Source organism: Lissotriton vulgaris, chromosome 11 (genome assembly GCF_964263255.1).
Source record: "Lissotriton vulgaris chromosome 11, aLisVul1.2, whole genome shotgun sequence".
NCBI lineage: Eukaryota > Metazoa > Chordata > Amphibia > Caudata > Salamandridae > Lissotriton > Lissotriton vulgaris.
Genome location: NC_141699.1, coordinates 1072163671 through 1072182408, shown reverse-complemented (window position 1 = coordinate 1072182408; position 18738 = coordinate 1072163671). Strand labels below are relative to the sequence as shown.

At 43.3% G+C, this 18738-nt stretch overlaps 1 protein-coding gene across 1 annotated transcript in view; it reads right to left on the bottom strand.

Moving 5' to 3' along the window:
* The window catches only part of LOC147684118 (cytochrome P450 2J5-like), an 82321-nt gene extending 68633 nt beyond the window's left edge, over nt 1-13688 (bottom strand). Inside the window, exons 1-2 of the mRNA XM_086944488.1 lie at nt 12977-13688; nt 11856-12018 (exon numbers count right to left, since the gene is read on the bottom strand). Of these exons, the coding sequence (XP_086800614.1) occupies nt 11856-12018; nt 12977-13147 (334 nt within the window). The 5' untranslated portion in view covers nt 13148-13688. The remainder of the gene's footprint in view (nt 1-11855; nt 12019-12976) is intronic.
* Nucleotides 13689-18738: the final 5050 nt, after the last annotated feature.

Sequence of the window (18738 nt, the reverse complement as noted above, 5' to 3'; positions counted from 1 at the left end):
TTGGAGAGGGGTCGCCCTAGATAATCGGTGTAGCTGGTGTATTGATTCAATCTCCTTGAGAATAGGAATCTGTTCAATCTCATGTGGAGGGAATATATGTGAGAGTAGAAAAGGTAATCTGGCTCTATACCATGTTATGTGCGCCAAACATCTGACAACTCCCAGCACTGTAGCCACTACCTGAATCCTGTTGCTAGACTATGGGCTGTCCCTGGCAGAGGGGGAGTAGAGCGGTCTAAGAGCAAATCAGTGACACATTAAAAATCTCCACCTGCCAGCAGATCTCCATCCACCAGCTGTCCTAGTGGAGCCGACAGTGACAGGAAGAATGTCAGCTGAAAATTATTGGGCGCATGTATAATCCCTATTTTCACTACTTTCCCCTATAACTTGCCCTTCACCAGTACATTTCGTCCCTCCACATCAATCAACAATTGTAGGAGTTTGAAAGGGGTCCCAGCCCTAATCTAATCAGTGCGCCCCATGCGTAAGCAGAAAGAAATGTGGTATACAGCTGGCCACGCCATCTAAGGTGCAGTCGCTCCACCACAACCCCTGTAAGATGGGTCTCCTGCAGCATGGAAATGTTAACACCCCTGTGCCTCAGGTACTATGGATGTTAGATTGCTTGCCTGCAGATCCCATCCCCAAGCATTCCAGGTCATGCATACAAGCCCTGTGATCCTTTTGGCCATATGATTGTTTGACATGGTCCTCATACATTCATACTCGAGCCAGTTCAATGTTCTCCCCACCCTGGGCTTTTCTGGTCAGTTACCTAGCTTCAAGCCCTACGCCAAGGCTTGTTCAGCCCTAAGGAAGTCTACTTTCTGACACCACTCCTTTAGTCTTAAAGATCATTGCATGCTGGTCAAACCTAATAATCTAAATGTCAAAACATACAGCACCTAATCTGTCTGTTCTTGAGAAACAGCAAGGGTATATGAAAGAAACGCGAACACGAGCACTCCATCTCTTCCAATTTTAGAAGGCTCAGCCGGGGTAATCCTGGTGGAGGGAGGCAGTCCTTAGGGTTCCTCCTCCACTTGTTCGGTGGCTGGTCTAACAGATGCTACTCTCTGGAACATACTGGATGATTTCCTGTCTACCTTTGCTGGCGGTTCGTTGGGAGGTGGGTGGCAAGTTTGGTGAGGGGGTTATTGTAAATATTTACTGGTGCTGCTTAGTGGTACTTTCTTCTTCAGTGAGATGCAACTGACCTATTCTATAGATTAGAACCTTTTTTGCTACAGGAAGTTTAATATATTGTGTGCACTGGAAAAATTTCAATAAAGAGAGTGTTAACAAAAAAAGAAAACAGTGTACACTTTATGCAACACATGCAAAAAAGACACTATTTACTTAAAATAAGCAGCGCTTGAAGGTGCTAAAGATTATACTACATGCAGCCTTCATACTGTGGTGAAAACTTTACAGATAGCCCAGGAACATTTAGATAGCTTAATACCTGGTGGACACAGTCCACTATGTTAAGTAGAAACTGTCATGCTGAGACGATTGTGTCTAGTAACGCAAGGCTGCTTACAATACTTATGTGGTACGTAGAATTTATGCCCTGATGGAAACTTTTTGTGCCGTACCAAAAAAACTTGTGAGGAACATATTGCACACAAATCAACTGTCACCTAAGCATGGGCGGAAAATCCGTTACGCTCGCGGATTTTGCGGATTTTCGGTAAATTCGCAATCCGCGAGATTCGCGAATTTCCCGCAAAATCCGCAAATTCGCACGCAGCTGACTTTTTTTCTTTGCGGTGTAAGTTCGCAATTGCGAACTTGTAGGTGCGGCGGGCAGCAACAATCTCGCACTCGCGAAATTACAAAAATTACAATTCTGCACAAGAAATCTACTAGCAAGCAGCATAGACCTTCTGAAAATGATTATTTTTATCAGAATAACTCCTCAGGTTGACATTTGCCTGCACTTTTTTAGATTTGAGGCCTTTTGATTTTCTTTGGATAACTTTTGGATTAGAAATCAACTTTCTCATATAAGCTTGGTGGGGCATTAAAGTTGCTGTAATGTTGCTCTGCAGAAAAACGAGTTTTGCAAAAGTGAAAGCAGGTTCAAAAGTTCAAACTCATCATTAGTAACCGTTCCCTTTAGTGCTTCCTGACAAGGGCCCCTCCAGAGTTCAGTTGCTAGTTGCAACAATTGTATGACCCTGCTCTGACCCTCACAGCAGGTTCATAGAATAGCTACAAGTAGGCCACAAAGGTCCTGGAAAAAAAATTGCACTGCAACAGAAAGCAAATTACAGATAAGGAAGCAGGTGCCAGACTGGAATTTTAAAACAGTGACACATTAATAAATCAACCCCAAATTAATTCATGTCAGTTGAAGCAGGCAGGTGTGCTTGCTTTTTCCCCCCATAATCTACAGTGATGATGAACCAGAGGGTGGCATAAGGCATTGATGTACCAGAGGGTGGCATGGGTAAAACAGAGGGTGGCAGGGGTGAAACAGAGGGTGCTGGGAACCTATGATGATGAACCAGACATAGAAACACATAATCGTGACCGTTGCGAGCCGACATGTAAGTTCGCAATTGCGAACTGTTACAAAACCCTCGCGAACTGTCAGAAATCCTTGCGAACTGGCAGAAATCCTTGCGAACACAAAAAAAAAATCCGCAAATTCGCGAGAATTCGCGGATTTTGCGGATTGCGAGTTTGCAAATTCGCAAAATTCGCGAACGCCAGATTCGCAAAATTTGCCCATGCTTACTGTCACCTACACACAGAGTTAATCTTCATTACAAAGATTTATAAGGTGGCCAATACCTCTGCACACCTATGATGTATTCGAAGCACATGCATTTTGTAAACAGTTACACCCATGCTGCACAAAGGCTGTAAATTTAGATAAAAAGTTAATCTGACAGTTACCCGCCACTACGTAACCTATAAAAAAAACTAGCACACTCATTGGATTCTGAGCCGTGGTTTGAGTGGAATCAGATAGGGATTGGTCCGGGAAATCGTTGTTATCTAGTTATTTGGTTAGTTGGCGGTTGATGGCTTTTTCCAGGACTTTGGCAGGGAACAGCGAGATGGGCCGCTAGTTCTTGAGATCATTTGTGTCTGCAGATGTTTTTTTGAAAAGTGGTTTAACTTCTGGGTGTTTCCATTGCTCTGGGAAAGTGACAGAGGAGATGGAGGTGTTAAAGATGGTGTTGAGTTCTTTGCTAATAGTTTTGTTCTCTAGGTTGACCTTGTGGTGGGGACAGGCGCCCCTGGGTGCTCCTGAGTGAATGGAGCTCATGATGGAAGAGGTGGTCTGCCTGGTAAGTTGGTCCAAAGTTGGAACCTGAAGTTCAAGTCGGATTGGGTGAGGTTGAGGAGGCTGTGGATGCTGGTAATGGGCGGTTGGGGGTCAAAGTGTTCATAGATGCGGGGATTTTGTTGTGAAAGAAGTCTGCTAGGTTGTTATTGTATTCGAGAACTCTTTGACAATGTTGAAGCGCTCTTTGCTGTGGTTAAAGCTGACTTTGAGGCAGATGGCCAGGCCATCTCTTTAATGTCTTCCAGGTACTGGTGTAAGTTGTTGAGAGCCAGCTTGAAGGTAGCTTTGTTGTTTGGCTCTTTGCTAGTGTGCCAAATCCTTTCCAATAGTTTACATTTGTATTTGGTGGTTTTTAGTTCGGGAGTGTACCAGTTGGTGTGCCTGGTGGGTCTGCCTGGTTTGTCAGGTTAAACGAGGGCGATTATGTTCATGCGGTTTGTGATCCAGCGTTGAAGTTTTTGTCACCCTCATCGAGGTCGGAAATGGTGTCCGGAGAGAAGGAGATGAGGGTGTCTGCCCATAGATTTTCAGGTATTTAGTTCCAGCGCCTGGGGGAAGGGTTGGGCTGTTTAGCAGGGGTGAAAAGGGAAGATGTGATGGAGAAGTAAATGATTGAGTGGTCCAACCATGTGAGTTCGGTGGCATGGCTGTACCTAACTCAGTGGCGTTGCTAGACCATTGGCTGCATGTGGTGGTTCCTGCATTTGCGGGCCTGTGGCCGCATTGAAGAGCGGAGGTGGCTGGCTGTTGCCGCCCGAGACGGCAGGTAAGAGCCTGCAACTGACCTGACTCTGTTGCTGGCCGTAATGATGGCGTCTAGCATATGCCTGGAGATATGAATGCGTTTGATCATAAGCTGGGAGAGGCCAAGGTTGTTCATGCTCTCAAAAAAGCTGGCTGTGTTGGCATTGTTGGGGTCATTGATGTGAAAGTTGAGATCTCAAAGAAAGATGACGTTCTTGGAGTTGATAACCATAGGGGCAATGAAGTCGAGAATGGCCTCGTAGAAGGCGGGCCACGGCCCTGGTGGTCTGTAGGCAAAGGTGTCACCTGTGTTGAGTTTAATATTAAGATGTTCCATGACAGGGGGGTGTACGTGGCGACTGTGCAGTGGAGGGATTATTTGTGGATGATGGCTATTCCACCTCCGTGTTTGTTGATGCAGTCTCAGTGTGTAATCTTGTATCTATTGGGAGTGGCGGTGGTGATGCCTGGTGCGGATGTGGAATTGAGTCAGGTCTCTGTGAGGAAGACAACGTCAGGGGTGAGGGAGTGATGGTGTCCTAGATCTCTGTAGCTTATTTGTGGCGTAATTAGGTGTTCATCGGGAGGCAGTGGAGCTGTCTTGGCCTAGTACTGGCAGGTGATTGCTGCTGTATGGGCATTCTGATGTCGTAGGAGAAGAGGCAGTGTCTGCAGTTGCTGTTGCGGGGTTCAGGGCTGTTTTGTTGGTGCTGGTGTAGCTGTGGGTGAGCAGAGATACAATGTTCTTGCGACTCAGCATGGTCCAGGCACACACAGGTGCAGACGGGCTTGTCTTTAGCCCTTTGGCCTCCATTAAGTAGATTCCTGCAAAGGGAGCTCAGCAAGGTTAGCGGGAGGGGGGAAGCAGTGGGGAGAGCAGCACTGACAAAGTGAATACAAGAGTGAAAAGTGTTGTAGAAACGAGGAAAAAGATTAAAATGCAGTTAGAAGGAGGCAGAAAGTGAGTTAGAAAGAGTCTAAAAATAAGTTAGGAGGCAAAAAACCAGTTAGCTGGAGGAAAAAAACGAGTTAGAAGGAGGCAAAATAGAGTTTAGACAGAAGATAAATAAGTTAAGAAAGAGACAAAAAGCAAGTCAGAAGAAGGAAAACAATGAGTTAGGAGGCAAGATGTTGGGAAGAAAGAAAGTAGGAGCCAAAAAACAAGTTAGAAGGAGGCAAAAAACGAGTTAGAAGGAGACAAGTAGCGGATATGGCGAAAAGGTGCTCAGTTAGGGGGAGTGAAACTTGATCTGCAAAGGGATGCGGATAAGGCCGTCGGTTCAATGTGGGAACTCGAGCAGAGTGCTCAAGCGCCAGTAGCAGTGGGGAGCTGGGTTGGGGACCTACATCGGGCTTTGCATTTGTTGCTTTGAGAAATGTAAGGCTTTCCTTTCATCACACATTCTTAATCATTTTGCTAAACAAAGTGCACTACAAAGTGAGCTTCATGGTACAAAGGCGGAGGGCAGAGAGTGACCCAAACACTAGAACACGTGGTTGCTGCTGATCTTATCTTGATGCACGCGGTTGCTATGTTCAACCAATCAATCAAGGACTTATAAAGCACGACTACTCACCACTGAGGGTCTCAGGGCACGGGGGGGAGGGTCTGGGTCTGCGGTTCAGTTGAAGAGCAAGGCCTTGAGGTCTTTCCTGAATTGCAGCACCGATGGTGATTGCCTGCCATTGAACACAGACTCCCACTAGCTGCATTCTCACAGGCACATGTAGCAGGAGGAAAGGTGAATATTCCGCCTATTCCACCTGTGCATCTTGCATTGTAGAGAAGGCATTTGTTACACTAGCATCAAAAATACGTTTTAAAGTCCTTTTAAATTGTCTCTTTAAAAGGGGCCAACAGGTGAAATGATTCATTCGGATCACTGAAAAAATATCGAATGCCAAAATATCGACCTGCAAGAATATCGTGTAAAAAATATCGACTGACAGAATATCGAGTTTCTATCTACAAACAGGTAAGTACAAAAATATCGAGTTTAAAATATCGTTTACAAAAATATAGTTTTAAAAAATATGGACTTTACTAAAAACACTATTAAATTAAATTAATATTAAAAACTAAATACTAAAATATACTTAAGAATTCTTAAATTAACTAATGATAATTAAATAATTAATGAAAGTAAAAAATAAAAATGATTTAATCATATTTCCTAAAACATATATATATAGTAACAAAATATAATTAAATAATAGCCAATATTATTAACGTACAATAACAAAAGAATAAAAATTACTATTCCCACTCCAGTGGGTGCAACAGTAGGGAAAGCGTTGGATAGCGTAGGGGTTAAAATTACTATTCCCACTCCAAAGAGTGCAACAGTAGGGAAAGCGTTGGATAGCGTAGGGGTTAAAATTACTATTCTCACACCAGTGGGTGCAATAGTAGGGAAAGTGTTGGATAGCATAGGGGTTAAAATTACTATTCCCACTCCAGTGGGTGCAACAGTAGGGAAAGCGTTGGATAGCGTAGGGGTTTAAATTACTATTCCCACTCCAGTGGGTGCAACAGTAGGGAAAGCGTTGGATAGCGTAGAGGTTAAAATTACTATTCCCACTCCAGTGGGTGCAACAGTAGGGAAAGAGTTGGATAGAGTAGGGGTAAAAATTACTATTCCCACTCCAGTGGGTGCAACAGTAGGGAAAGCGTTGGATAGCGTAGAGGTTAAAATTAATATTCCCACTCCAGTGGGTGCAACAGTAGGGAAAGCGTTGGATAGCGTAGGGGTTAAAATTACTATTCCCACTCCAGTGGGTGCAACAGTAGGGAAAGCGTTGGATAGCGTAGGGGTAAAAATTAATATTCCCACTCCAGTGGGTGCAACAGTAGGGAAAGCGTTGGATAGCGTAGGGGTTAAAATTACTATTCCCACTCCAGTGGGTGCAACAGTAGGGAAAGCGTTGGATAGCGTAGGTGTAAAAATTACTATTCCCACTCCAGTGGGTGCAACAGTAGGGAAAGTGTTGGATAGCGTAGGGGTTAAAATTACTATTCCCACTCCAGTGGGTGCAACAGTAGGGAAAGCGTTGGATAGCGTAGGGGTAGAAATTACTATTCCCACTCCAGTGGGTGCAACAGTAGGGAAAGCGTTGGATAGCGTAGGGGTTAAAATTATGATTCCCACTCCAGTGGGTGCAACAGTAGGGAAAGCGTTGGATAGCGTAGGGGTAAAAATGACTTTCCCACTCCAAAAAGTGCAACAGTAGGGAAAGCGTTGGTTAGCGCAGGGATTAAAATTACTATTCCCACTCCAATAGGTGCAACAGTAGGGAAAGCATTGGAAAGCGTAGGGGTTAAAATTACTATTCCCACTCCAGAGAATACAACATTAGGGAAAGTAAATAATTCATATATTATTCAAAAATCTACAAAAAATATCTATTAATAATTATTTAAAAAAAAAAAAAAAATTAATTAAATTAATCACCTATTAATAGTAATTAATTAAACATAAACAAATAAATATTTTATAACTTAAACAAATATAACAATTATTTCCTAATAAATAAATTGTAATTAGTTTTATTATTTAATTAATAATTAATAATTTAATTTCCACCCTATGTCCCTATAAACCCACTACCCGCTACATAAATTAAATTTGTTACATCTACATAATTGCCAATTAATCAATTAATGTAAATTAATTAACAATTTTAAATTAATTAACAATTATAAATTAATTAACAATTAATTACTATTTATTATCAATAAATAAATGTGCATATTTAATTAATTATAAATAAATTACTTCCCACCCTATTCCCCTATAAACCCACAACCCGCTACAGAATTAAATTAGTTTAATTTACATAATTAACAATTAATCTATTACTCTAAATTAATTAACAATTTTATTTAAATTAATAAACAAATATAAATAATTAGCAATTAATTACTAATTACTATCAATAAATAAATTTACATATTTAATTAATTATAATTAAATTACTTCCCACCCTATTCCCCTACAAACCCACAACCCGCTACAGATTAAAATTACGCAAAAATTATTAAAACAAAATTCGTTAAATATAATTATTTATAACATAAATACACAATGTTCACACATATGATAACATAAAAATACACTATAAAAAATTATATATTATTAAAAATTCGATATATTGTACTATCTATATTATATACTTCGATATTTTAACTATCTATATTTTTTACAGTAGATATTACTTCACTTACCTTAAAAACGATATTTTTGTAGTCGATATTCTGTCCTGTCGATATTTTGTCCACTCAATATTAAATACACAATATTATGTCCAAACGATATTTTGGACTTGATATCATGTCTGTGCACCGATTCATTCTTATTGTATAATCGCTTATACATGTCCTCTGCTCAATTGTTGATGCAGACCCCGAAGTCAAGCGCCAGCGTCTGGGTGGCAATTCCTTTGTGCGCAGGGCCGGTTTGGCCTGGAATCTGTTGCCCTTAGCCCGGCGGAGCATTCAAGACTCAATGCTGTTCAAGAAGAAACTCAAAATGTTGCTTTTTTAATCAGCTGAGCGGACCTTTCTTTCTTTCGGAAGCGAGCGCCGGGACACTTCCAAGTAGCCGTGCGCTTTACAAATTAAATATAACATAACATTTCGTTGTCACTACTGTGAACACATAATTTTCAGAGAAATTACACACGGCCCTTACATATCTCCCACTTTTTATTAATGTATGCTGTTGAAATATTCAAGGAAAAGGGATACATAAAAATCAGGGGTTATGCTATCAAGGAACAATAATGAGGAGACTACTTAGGGCTCTTCTTTAATTGTGCTAGAGAGAGAAATACCTGAGGTTGGGACTAACGCCAAATTGTGCATATAAATGCAGTGGAATGTTTACTTTTTGCATGTCTGTCACTGGTGAGGAACATTTAATCAATGAAGGGTTTAACTCTTGGTATTACATGAACCATAGAGATCTCTCTACCATTCCCAAGAACCATACCTTTTACCAGCACAATTATCACCACCAAATTACTGCCACAGTAATTTCCACCACCTCAACTACTACTATCACAACCATTACCATGACCAGGATCCCCAGTTATATGATGACTATCCTCGGTACCACTATCACCACCAATACCACCATCACCCCACCATAACATAACATATATCAAATAACATTTTGTAAAACACAGTTTGTCCTCTTGTGGCATTTCGTTGCTGACCACTAAATGTTTGTTTCCCTACCCTGTGGTACTCATACAAGCATTACCATAACCACCACTGCCATTAGCGCTACCAGTTCAATCCATACCACGTTCACTATTAGCAGAACCGCTATTACTGTCATTATCACCACCAACTAGTCAGAACCATTTTCATCACCATTACCACCACCACCATTATCAATGACAATAACCCCTTACCATTACCACTACAACCATCACCTTACCACCCTCACCTCCATTATCACAATGTATCTATATCACCACCGTGAAATATGAAGGGAATCCCTTGGCGGAAACAACTGAGACATTAGCCCATTTATTAGCACCGGTCTCTCACACATATAATGCATAGACAAAAAATTTTGTTTAAAAAAAGAGTTTTCACATTTTATTTTTATGTTAAAAAGAAATTTCATCAACAATACAATAATTTAAGAGAGAGACATATCATACAGTCTTGAAAAAGATGGTACATTACTGTTAAAAGCCATCGAAACGCGTTGACGCCCATACCTGCACAATCACGGGACCAAGCTCATTCCTGCAGACAAGATTAATTGAGCAAGTCCAGGATATAGTTTAATATTGGTTTGTTTAGATGTGCAACTTTGATGACAAATAGTACTGTCTGTGTTTGTTTCTCTCCTTGTCTCTTTTATTTAGTTGATAAGCACGATAACTAGCTTGTGCTTGGAAGATTGTGTTCTAGTAGTAGATTTATGAACCTTGGAAGCATATGGTTGTGATATACATTGTACATGTTTTTAATGAAATTACAATTTGTTGTGTTTTTTTTAAATTATTGTATTGTTGATGACATTTCTTTTTCACATAAAAATAAAACGTGAAAACTCTTTTTTTAAACAACATTTTTTGTCTATGCCTTATATGTGTAGAGACCGGAGCTAATATATGGGCTAATGTCTCAGTTGTTTCCGCCAAGGGATTCCCTTGTTATTTCACTGTATGCTAGGTCCCTATTCCCCTGGTGTGCTAAGGGGTCTCTCTTGTTTATTTCACACTCTATATCACCACCACCCTTGCCAATGCCTAGCCACCATTACCACCATCACAACCACCACAGCCACTTTTATCACCACCTTCAACACTATCACCACTACCACATTATCACTACTGCTACCTTTGCCAACATCACTATGACCATCACCAACTAAGACAACACCATCACCATCCTATCAATACCAAGGTCATCGTATTTATAAACCCCATCAACACTACCACCAATATCCCCACCCCTACTACTGGCACAGCACCAATACTACCATTTTCACCACTGCTACCAGAATCACTACATTACCACTTCTCCCGCCATCACAACTGGCATTAATGTTAACAACACTCCCACCACTAGAACGTCCTCATGTGTTTTATTGTGTAGGGCATTTGTTTGTGTTTGCCAGTTTTTAAGTGTCTGTGTTTAGAGGAAATTGTGATGTTTGCATATGTGTGGGAGACAATAATAATGTGCTATCAGTAATAAATAAAAAATGCCAGCCCAATTGGCTGTGCCAGTGCTTGTTTAAAAAAAATTGATTGAGTAGAGTTGATTGAAAATTATTATTGGAATCTATAGTAAGAGCTGTTCCTTATATAGCACTTGAAACCACAGGTTGTAGCATTTCTAAATGCTTTACAAAATTGCAGATGATACTGTTACCCATTTTAAATGTGCTAAGTTTATTAAACTCATAAAGAGAAAGGTTGGGGAGGCCCTGCAGAGAATCAAACTTGCCCAGCAAGTCAGGTGTAATAAATTTCATGTCTATGGCTTTTTACCCTACTGGCCAGTCTGCAGCTGCCTGACCAATGGTCCAGCATCCTGTATTTACTCTCTTCTGTTACTACTGAAATTGTTTTATTTAGCCTCCTTTGAAGTGGGTTTGAATGCCTTCGAAGGTGTAAAAGCATTTGTAAAAACATTATTTTCTAACTCTCGTGAGCGCTCCTTTGCAGGATATTTAAATGAGGACTATATTCTGTCTTGGGAAAGACAAATAGGGTGGTTGTTACAGGCAAAAAGTGATATTTAAAAAGAAATTTAAAACATTTTCTGAACATTGTTTTCACAAAAAGGAATCAAAATGTTGCATTTACAGATGTTAAACCAACCAGCATTTTGTAAGGATAAGGCAATGTGCTCATGGTATTTTAATTACTGGTCATCTTCATTACTCGAAATCCAGGTCTTCTTTGTCATAAAATGTATATAATTAAGGAACGTGACTGAGATGGAGGCTGAGATAAGGTAGAACGGAACACATTTAGGTAAGTTATTAAGCCTTTATCGAGGCAAGCATTATGTCTCATAGGAAAGAACACCCACACCAAATTTAGCCTGGCTCGTGCCAGGCTTTTACTGAACCAAAATACCTGCTTATCTTTGCCGCCTTCAAAAAGAACAATTGATGGACAGAATGCAGAACAATGTCATACATTCACCCCAGTACAGAGATATGGGCCTAAATCCATCATTTTTTTGCTCACCGTGCCATTCCAGTTTGGATCCAGCCATATGCAAATCAGTCTTGACCCTGCGCCCAATGGGAACAGTTTGTATGCGTACCTTTGCCGCCTGACATTTCTTCAAAGAGCGGTGTTGTAGGGCGCCCCGACACCTCCTCGGAGTGGCCAATCAAAGCATCCCTCACCGCCCGATATCCATTCAGCACAACCACGGGTTTCTGCCCAAGCCACATGGTGAAGATGTTGCCGTGGGTCTTTGCCATCTGTGGGTTAAGCATAAAAGGTCTGTAAGTTACCATATGTTGGGTAGACCAGCTTCTAATGCTCCCACTTACCACCCTTGTGAGTATTAAAGGGGCCGTCCGGTGAAGAGAGGCAAAGACAGTTGTTTTTACCCAGTTCTAGTCAGACATCTGCTAGGGTTTTGAGATCTAGTGTGCAGCGGCGGCTCCTCCTCTAAGGCGGAGGAACATCGCCCCACTGCTTTCTGAGCAGATCAAAAAAGGAAAAATAAAATGATAATAATAATATGTTATTATCATTTTATTTTTCTGTGCTGGATCAGTTGGTTTACACTCTAGGTGCGGGGTGGGCTGAGCTGGCCAGAGCAGGGGGGGGAGTGGTAGGCACTCACTAAGTGCGCATGACAGTTTGGCCCGCCGTCAGGGTCTGGCCAAACAGTCATGAGCACTTAGCATTTCTCCACCCGGCTGTCCAACTGTATTGCACAGCTGGGTGGCGCACGTGCACAGGCTCCCACTCCCTGTCTGGGCGCCGAACCAGGCCGCTCAGACCAATCACAACGCTGCTGTCATGCTAGCGACAGAAGCATTGAGATCGGCTAGGGGAGTCCGGGAGCCTGTGTGCTTCTGTGCTGCCGGGAGTCCGAAGAGACTAGGACAGAGGAGAGGAGGCGGCCGTGCTCAGGTAAGTGCTAAATATATTTTTCATTCCTCCCCCGCTCCACCACCCCCGTTGGGTAGCAGCCACTGCTATTGTGGCATCACTCGCCGGATGGCCCTTTAAAGGATCCCAACGGGGGCGGATCACTCTCTTCGTGGAGTACGACCAGGAGCAGCCGAGTCCTGTCTGATTAGTAATAGGAAGTCCAACCAAGGTAGGTCAACATCCTATACTGTGAGTTCTAGAGCAGCCCACACCCAAATGGCATTGTGTTACCCCCTGACATTCTTACTGCCTCATTAGCAAAGGGTGCCGTACCTGTATGAAGACCTCGTGATCCAGTCTGAACCCCAGGTCCCACAGGTTGCCGATGATGGGCAGCGGGCTCGGTCCAGGTGGCAGATGTCTGCCAAGCCATCGGAATCTGAGATACTGGACAAGCAAGAGAGTCACTAGTAGAGTGGCCAGTACCTCGCCGAGAGCCAGCATTGTGCTCCCCTAACGTGGGCTCTCTGGCTTGACCTTCTCCTCTATGGTACCCACTCTTCCCTTCTCAGTTTCCGTCTCTATGGCACCAACTCTCACCCTCTTGCTTTTCCCCTCTCTACTTGTTCGCTATCCCTTTAACCTTGGAAGCTCCTTTGTCTCTCTCTGTTTCCTAGTTCACCTGCCCTTTTCCTCGACCCTTTTCCTCCTAATCCTTCCCTTGCTCTCCCGTCTTCTTGGCCCAGTCACTTCCCCTCTCTTCCGGTGCACCGTTTCCTATCTCGCGCCTTTCATCCCAGTTTCTTCCGTGCCTCCCTTGATCCTGCACGCTTTCTGCGTGTCACTCAGCTTCCTCGCTCGAGATGGCCCTCTTCCTCGCTCTCTCCTTTGTTTCTCTCTTAGCCCCCCTCGCCACAGCCTGCCTTCTTTCCCTTGCTCTCTTCACCCCACTTTCCTATCTATTGTACACCCGTTCAAGCTCCCCCTGTCTCCTTCTCAGCTCTCCAAAGCGTCCTCTCCTTCTGCGCCTCACAGTCTCTTTCCCTCTCCTTCTACAAAACAAAAATAGTTAATTACTAAAAGGTTACATAAGAAGTGGTCCCGTTACTTTCCATTTCCATTGCCAGAGCCTCGCCCAGAAAGCCAAACTTTTGCCAACTCCAGCCCGTGCCTCGGGCAGCAACCACCTGGCAGAGCACTGAAGCATTTAGTGCCAGACATTCTCTGTCCAACTGACTTTCAACCACTCCCCTCTGGCCCCTCTGCTGCCACTTTCCTCCGTTCCAGCGTTAGATACCCTTTTCATACTTACTGCTAACCCCATGGTAAGACCACGCCCTTAGCCCCTTACCTTGCAGAGGTTTACAAGGCAACACCAGTCCCTATCCCACGGGTGCTGACAGTTTACATACATTGCGGGACATGCACATACATGATCTGCATGTCTGTCTTCATATAAATAACGTGCCAGTTGGAGTGAGGTCTTTCCTTTCTTCACACACTCTTGAAATATGTGGGCATCCTCTGGTCTACGCGTACTCGTTCACCAAGGCATCATGGCGCTAAAAGTACCAATATAGCCTGCTACATAAACATCCTACTCTCAAAAACAAAACAACATTTGAAAGGCTTGTAAAAGTGCCTGGAACTGAAGAAAGCTGGTCAGAGGACCCAGAGACATGGGCAAGGTGTTCTAGGCCCTTACAGCCGCAACGAATAGGGTGGAATCGCTGTGGTTGAATGAGCAGGTTCAAGGCGAGAAACGTACTTACCCTTGGTAACATTCTTTCTGGTGGATACTCTATCTTACCGCATATTCCTCACCATATAAATACCCCCTGGTCGAAGGCTGGATCAGGAGAGGTTTCTCAGCAATTCCCTTCCCGCCAGTAGGTGTTGTCATGCTGGTCCGCTCTATATTGGGTTCTTCCCACCCAGGTATGGCTTTGGGGCCCCGACATAGCCGCCACCTCTGCTGCTGGAGTCAGTTTCTTTATGATATCTAGATTGGAATCTTATTAGTATGGAGTAGATGAAACCATTCCATAGAAGGTGAGATGGAGATTCGGTCAGAAATTTGCAGTCACATAGAGTATCCACCAGAAAGAGCGTTAGCAATGGTAAGTATCTTTTTCTTCTAATGGATACTTCTACCCGCAGACTCCTCATCTTATGACTAGGTACCAAACAGTACCTACTCAGGTGGCGGGACTGTGGAATGGCTCAGACCGGAAAATCCTGCTGGACCGACAGGGCAACATACTCCTCCAGTTGGACCTGGTTATCAATTCATTAGTGTTTCATGAATGTGTGGACCAGTGCCCACGTAGCAGCTTGGCAAATGTCCAGAACTGGCACACCGCAGGCCAGGTAAGTTGTAGCAGACTTTGCTCTGGTGGAAAGTATGCATAAGCCTTCGGAAGAATCCCTCTTAGCTGACCCATACCAGATTTTGATGCACAATACAATCCATCTGGAGATGGTTCTATTCTGTATCATGACTTCTTTTTTGCTTCAGAGAAACCATCAAAAAGCTGATAGTTCGCCTGATGTTCCCTGGTAGGTGACATGTAAAAGTTCAGGGCTCTCTTGGGATCAAGGGGATTGAAGCTCTCTCCCTTTTTGGATGGATAAGGAGGGTGGAATACAACTGGTAGAGTGATAAACTGTTCTGTGTGGAAAGGTGTAATGATCTTATTTATTTATTTATTTATTTATTTAGAATTTGTATTGCGCAGCAGCTACCCAACAGGGTTTCCCGGCGCATACCATGAAGCCATAACACAAGAGGCGCTGGAAAGTTATTTATTGAACAGCCAAGTTTTCAGTTGTTTGCGGAAACTGGAATAACTTGTTTCTTTCCTAAGTGAAATGGGAAGGGAATTCCAGTACGTTGGCCCTAGGTATGTAAAGGATTTTCCTCCCATGCGTGCTAGCTTGTATTTTGGAACCGCAAAGCGTCCTTGGGCGGCTGCTCTGAGATTTCTCGATGAAATATAGGGTGTGACCAGGGAGCAAAGGTATTTTGGGGCTGTCCCGGCTTTGATTTTTTGCATGTAAGTGCGAGCCTTAAACTTTACTCGATTTTCTATGGTTAGCCAATGCAGTTTTCGTCGATACACGGAGATGGATTATTTTTTAAGCACTTTACATAAAAGTCTAACTGCTGCATTTTGGGCCATCATTAGTCTATGCGTTACTTGTTTGTTAGAACCCACGTATAGGATGTGTCCGTAGTCTAATCGGGAGGTAATTAAGGCATTGACTATAGTTTTGTTTGTTGTTTCTGGTAGCATCCAACTGATTTTTTTCAACCATTTGATGATGGAGAAGCAGGTGGGCGCGACTTTTACTGATTGAGCCTGCATGCTTAAGGTGTCGTCCACGATTACGCCTAGATTACGTACGTGGGATACGGGGGTAGGTGGAGCTCCCGTTTTATCTGGCCAATGTTGTGTATTCCAGAGGTTTTTTTGTTTACCCAATATGAGCACCTCTGTTTTATATCCGTTTAATTTAAGGAAGTTGGATTGCATCCAGGCTGCAATGTTGGTGGGTCCTGTCTTGAGTGTAGAAGTGTCATTTGGGTTTTGTGCAGATAGTGAGAACATGATTTGGGAATCATCTGCATAAGAGAAGATTACCAGACCAGATTTCTCTGCCAGCTCTGCCAGGGGTTTCACATATAGGTTAAAGAGTAACGGGCTCAGGATAGAGCCCTGAGGAACTCCATGTGCGAAGGAATGTGTTTTGGAGCAGACTATTTGGGAAAAGATCTGAAAAGTTCTATTTGAAAGGAAAGCCTGGATTCAATTTAAAGCTCCGTCACCTATACCGATTTCCCTCAGTGTATTAAGGAGTACCGTGTGTGAGATGGTATCAAAAGCGGCGCTCAGATCAAGCAAAATGAGCGCCACTGTTTCTCCTTTGTCCAAATTCTGGCCGATGTTTCTGTGACCCCTAACAGGGTGGTTTCTGTTGAAAAACCCGCCCTGAAACCTGACTGTGAGGGGTGAAGAAGGTGATACGTGGCTACATATTGTGTCAGATGAATATGTATGTGTTTTTCCAGAAGTTTGGACAGAATCGGCAGCAGAGATATGGGACGATAATTTTTAATGTCATCAGGACATTGGGTTTCTTTTTTTTAATTTTTAATGTCATCAGGACATTGGGTTTCTTTAACAGTGGGTCAATCATGGCATGTTTCCATGTAGGGGGAATTTCTGCTTCTTTAATTGATGTGCTGAGAAGATGCGTTAGGACTGATAGCACGGAATGATCTAATTGCTTCAGAATGTTGGCTGGCAGTGGGTCCATGGGTGAACCCTGAATCGGAAGGAGGACAGCTTTTGTGGAAATACGTATCCTGCAGAAGCAGTACTACCATTCAGGGTCCTGGATCCAGCACTGACAAAACTTGGACCAGGGTGAGCATTTTGACCTTGTCCTTACAAAGGAAAAAGTTCAGAGGGCAAAGATAGAGAGTGGAGGCCTCTGTCCTTCCTTGGCACCAGAAATAGTAACCAGTACCAATTTCCGATACTGACACTCTCTCCATGACTCCCTTAGCCAAGGGAGCCTGCCAGTCTCCTCTAAATTTGGACAAGTGGTCCTCCAGGAGGAGATGTGATGATGGGGGAGGGAGTAACCATTGTGAATAATTTGGAGCACCCAGTGGTCCATAGTGATGCTCCTTCACCCATGGAGGTGAAAGTTGACAAGACCTTCCACCGGATTGTAGTACTGAATATCAACACCAACAATATTGTGGTATAAGAATATCGAGGACAGAATATCAAGGGACAAAATATGAAAAAATAAGTGAATATAGGAAAATGTAGATTTACTATTCCTAACACCATTTCTAAGTACCTTGAAGATGTTTGTACCCCAGAGACGCATATATGTAGAGTTAGATGTACAAAATATAGAATTACTTAACTGTATATTTGTTTTCAATATTTGTCCTCAATATTCTGTCACACTGATTACTGTAGGTTGATATTCAGGGGGCATAGCCTCCCACCAGGCAATCATGTGCAGCTGAGGGCCAAATAAAATTGTTTTGCGGCAGCTGCAGGGAGGGGCACAGGGGTTTGGTCAGTTCTTTTGGACACAGATGGCAAGAATCGCATCCTCTGCCTCGAAAGGTTTGGGAGGCTTGTTGTTTGTGGAAACAAGCCCTGATGTTGGTGTTGCTGGAATCCATTCCAAAGCCTAAAAAGGATCACAATTGTTGAGGAAACTGTCATGCAAGCAGTGCCAGGTCAAGGGAAAATGCTGTTACCTTGCTTTCTTTAAAGAGCTCCAGGGCAGAGTCTGCCTTGTCTCTGAAGAGACATGCGCCATCGAATGGCACGTCCATAAGGGACTGTTGGAAGATGCTCAAAAACCCTGCTGTGCGGATCTAAGCGTGGCACCTAAGTACCACGCTGGTACCAACTACCCTTCCCAGACAGTTGGCTATCCAGCCCAAGCTGATGGAGTATTTTGCTGCGTCCAGGCCATCCTGGATGAGGCATGAGAAGGTGGCTCTGGTCTTCTAGAATCCGTTAGCAAGATGTCCGCCAGCCTCTCCCATAGAAATTGAGAGTATCTCCCAAAGAAGCAGCTGGTCTTCACTAATCTAAAGGCAAGGTTGGCCGCGGAGAACACACGTTTTGTGAATGCGTCCATGTGTTTTGACTCTCGTCTTAGCTGGGTGGTCTGCTACGCATTGGCTTTGAGTCTGCTTGTGGAGGCCTGTACTAACAGGCTCTCTGGCATAGGATGTTGCAGGAGGAAGGATGGATCTAATGGCACATGCCTAGACCCTGGTAGCGAGGTGCCATTGAGGACCTCATTGAATGGAAGGAGAGGCTCTTTTGATGGCTTTCCTGGATGAAGGAATTACATGAAGAGGTTTGTCTTTACCTCAGTGATCAGTGACACCAGGACCAACATTTTTGCTGCCTTCCTAATGACTGTGGCAAATGAGGTACATTCCACATTAGCTGTAGCCGGGTAGGCGAGTGGAGGCCAGTGTCAGGGGATGTGCCTAGCCTACTGGCATCCTAAAGTCATAAAATAAGTTCTCCTCATCATATAGTTGG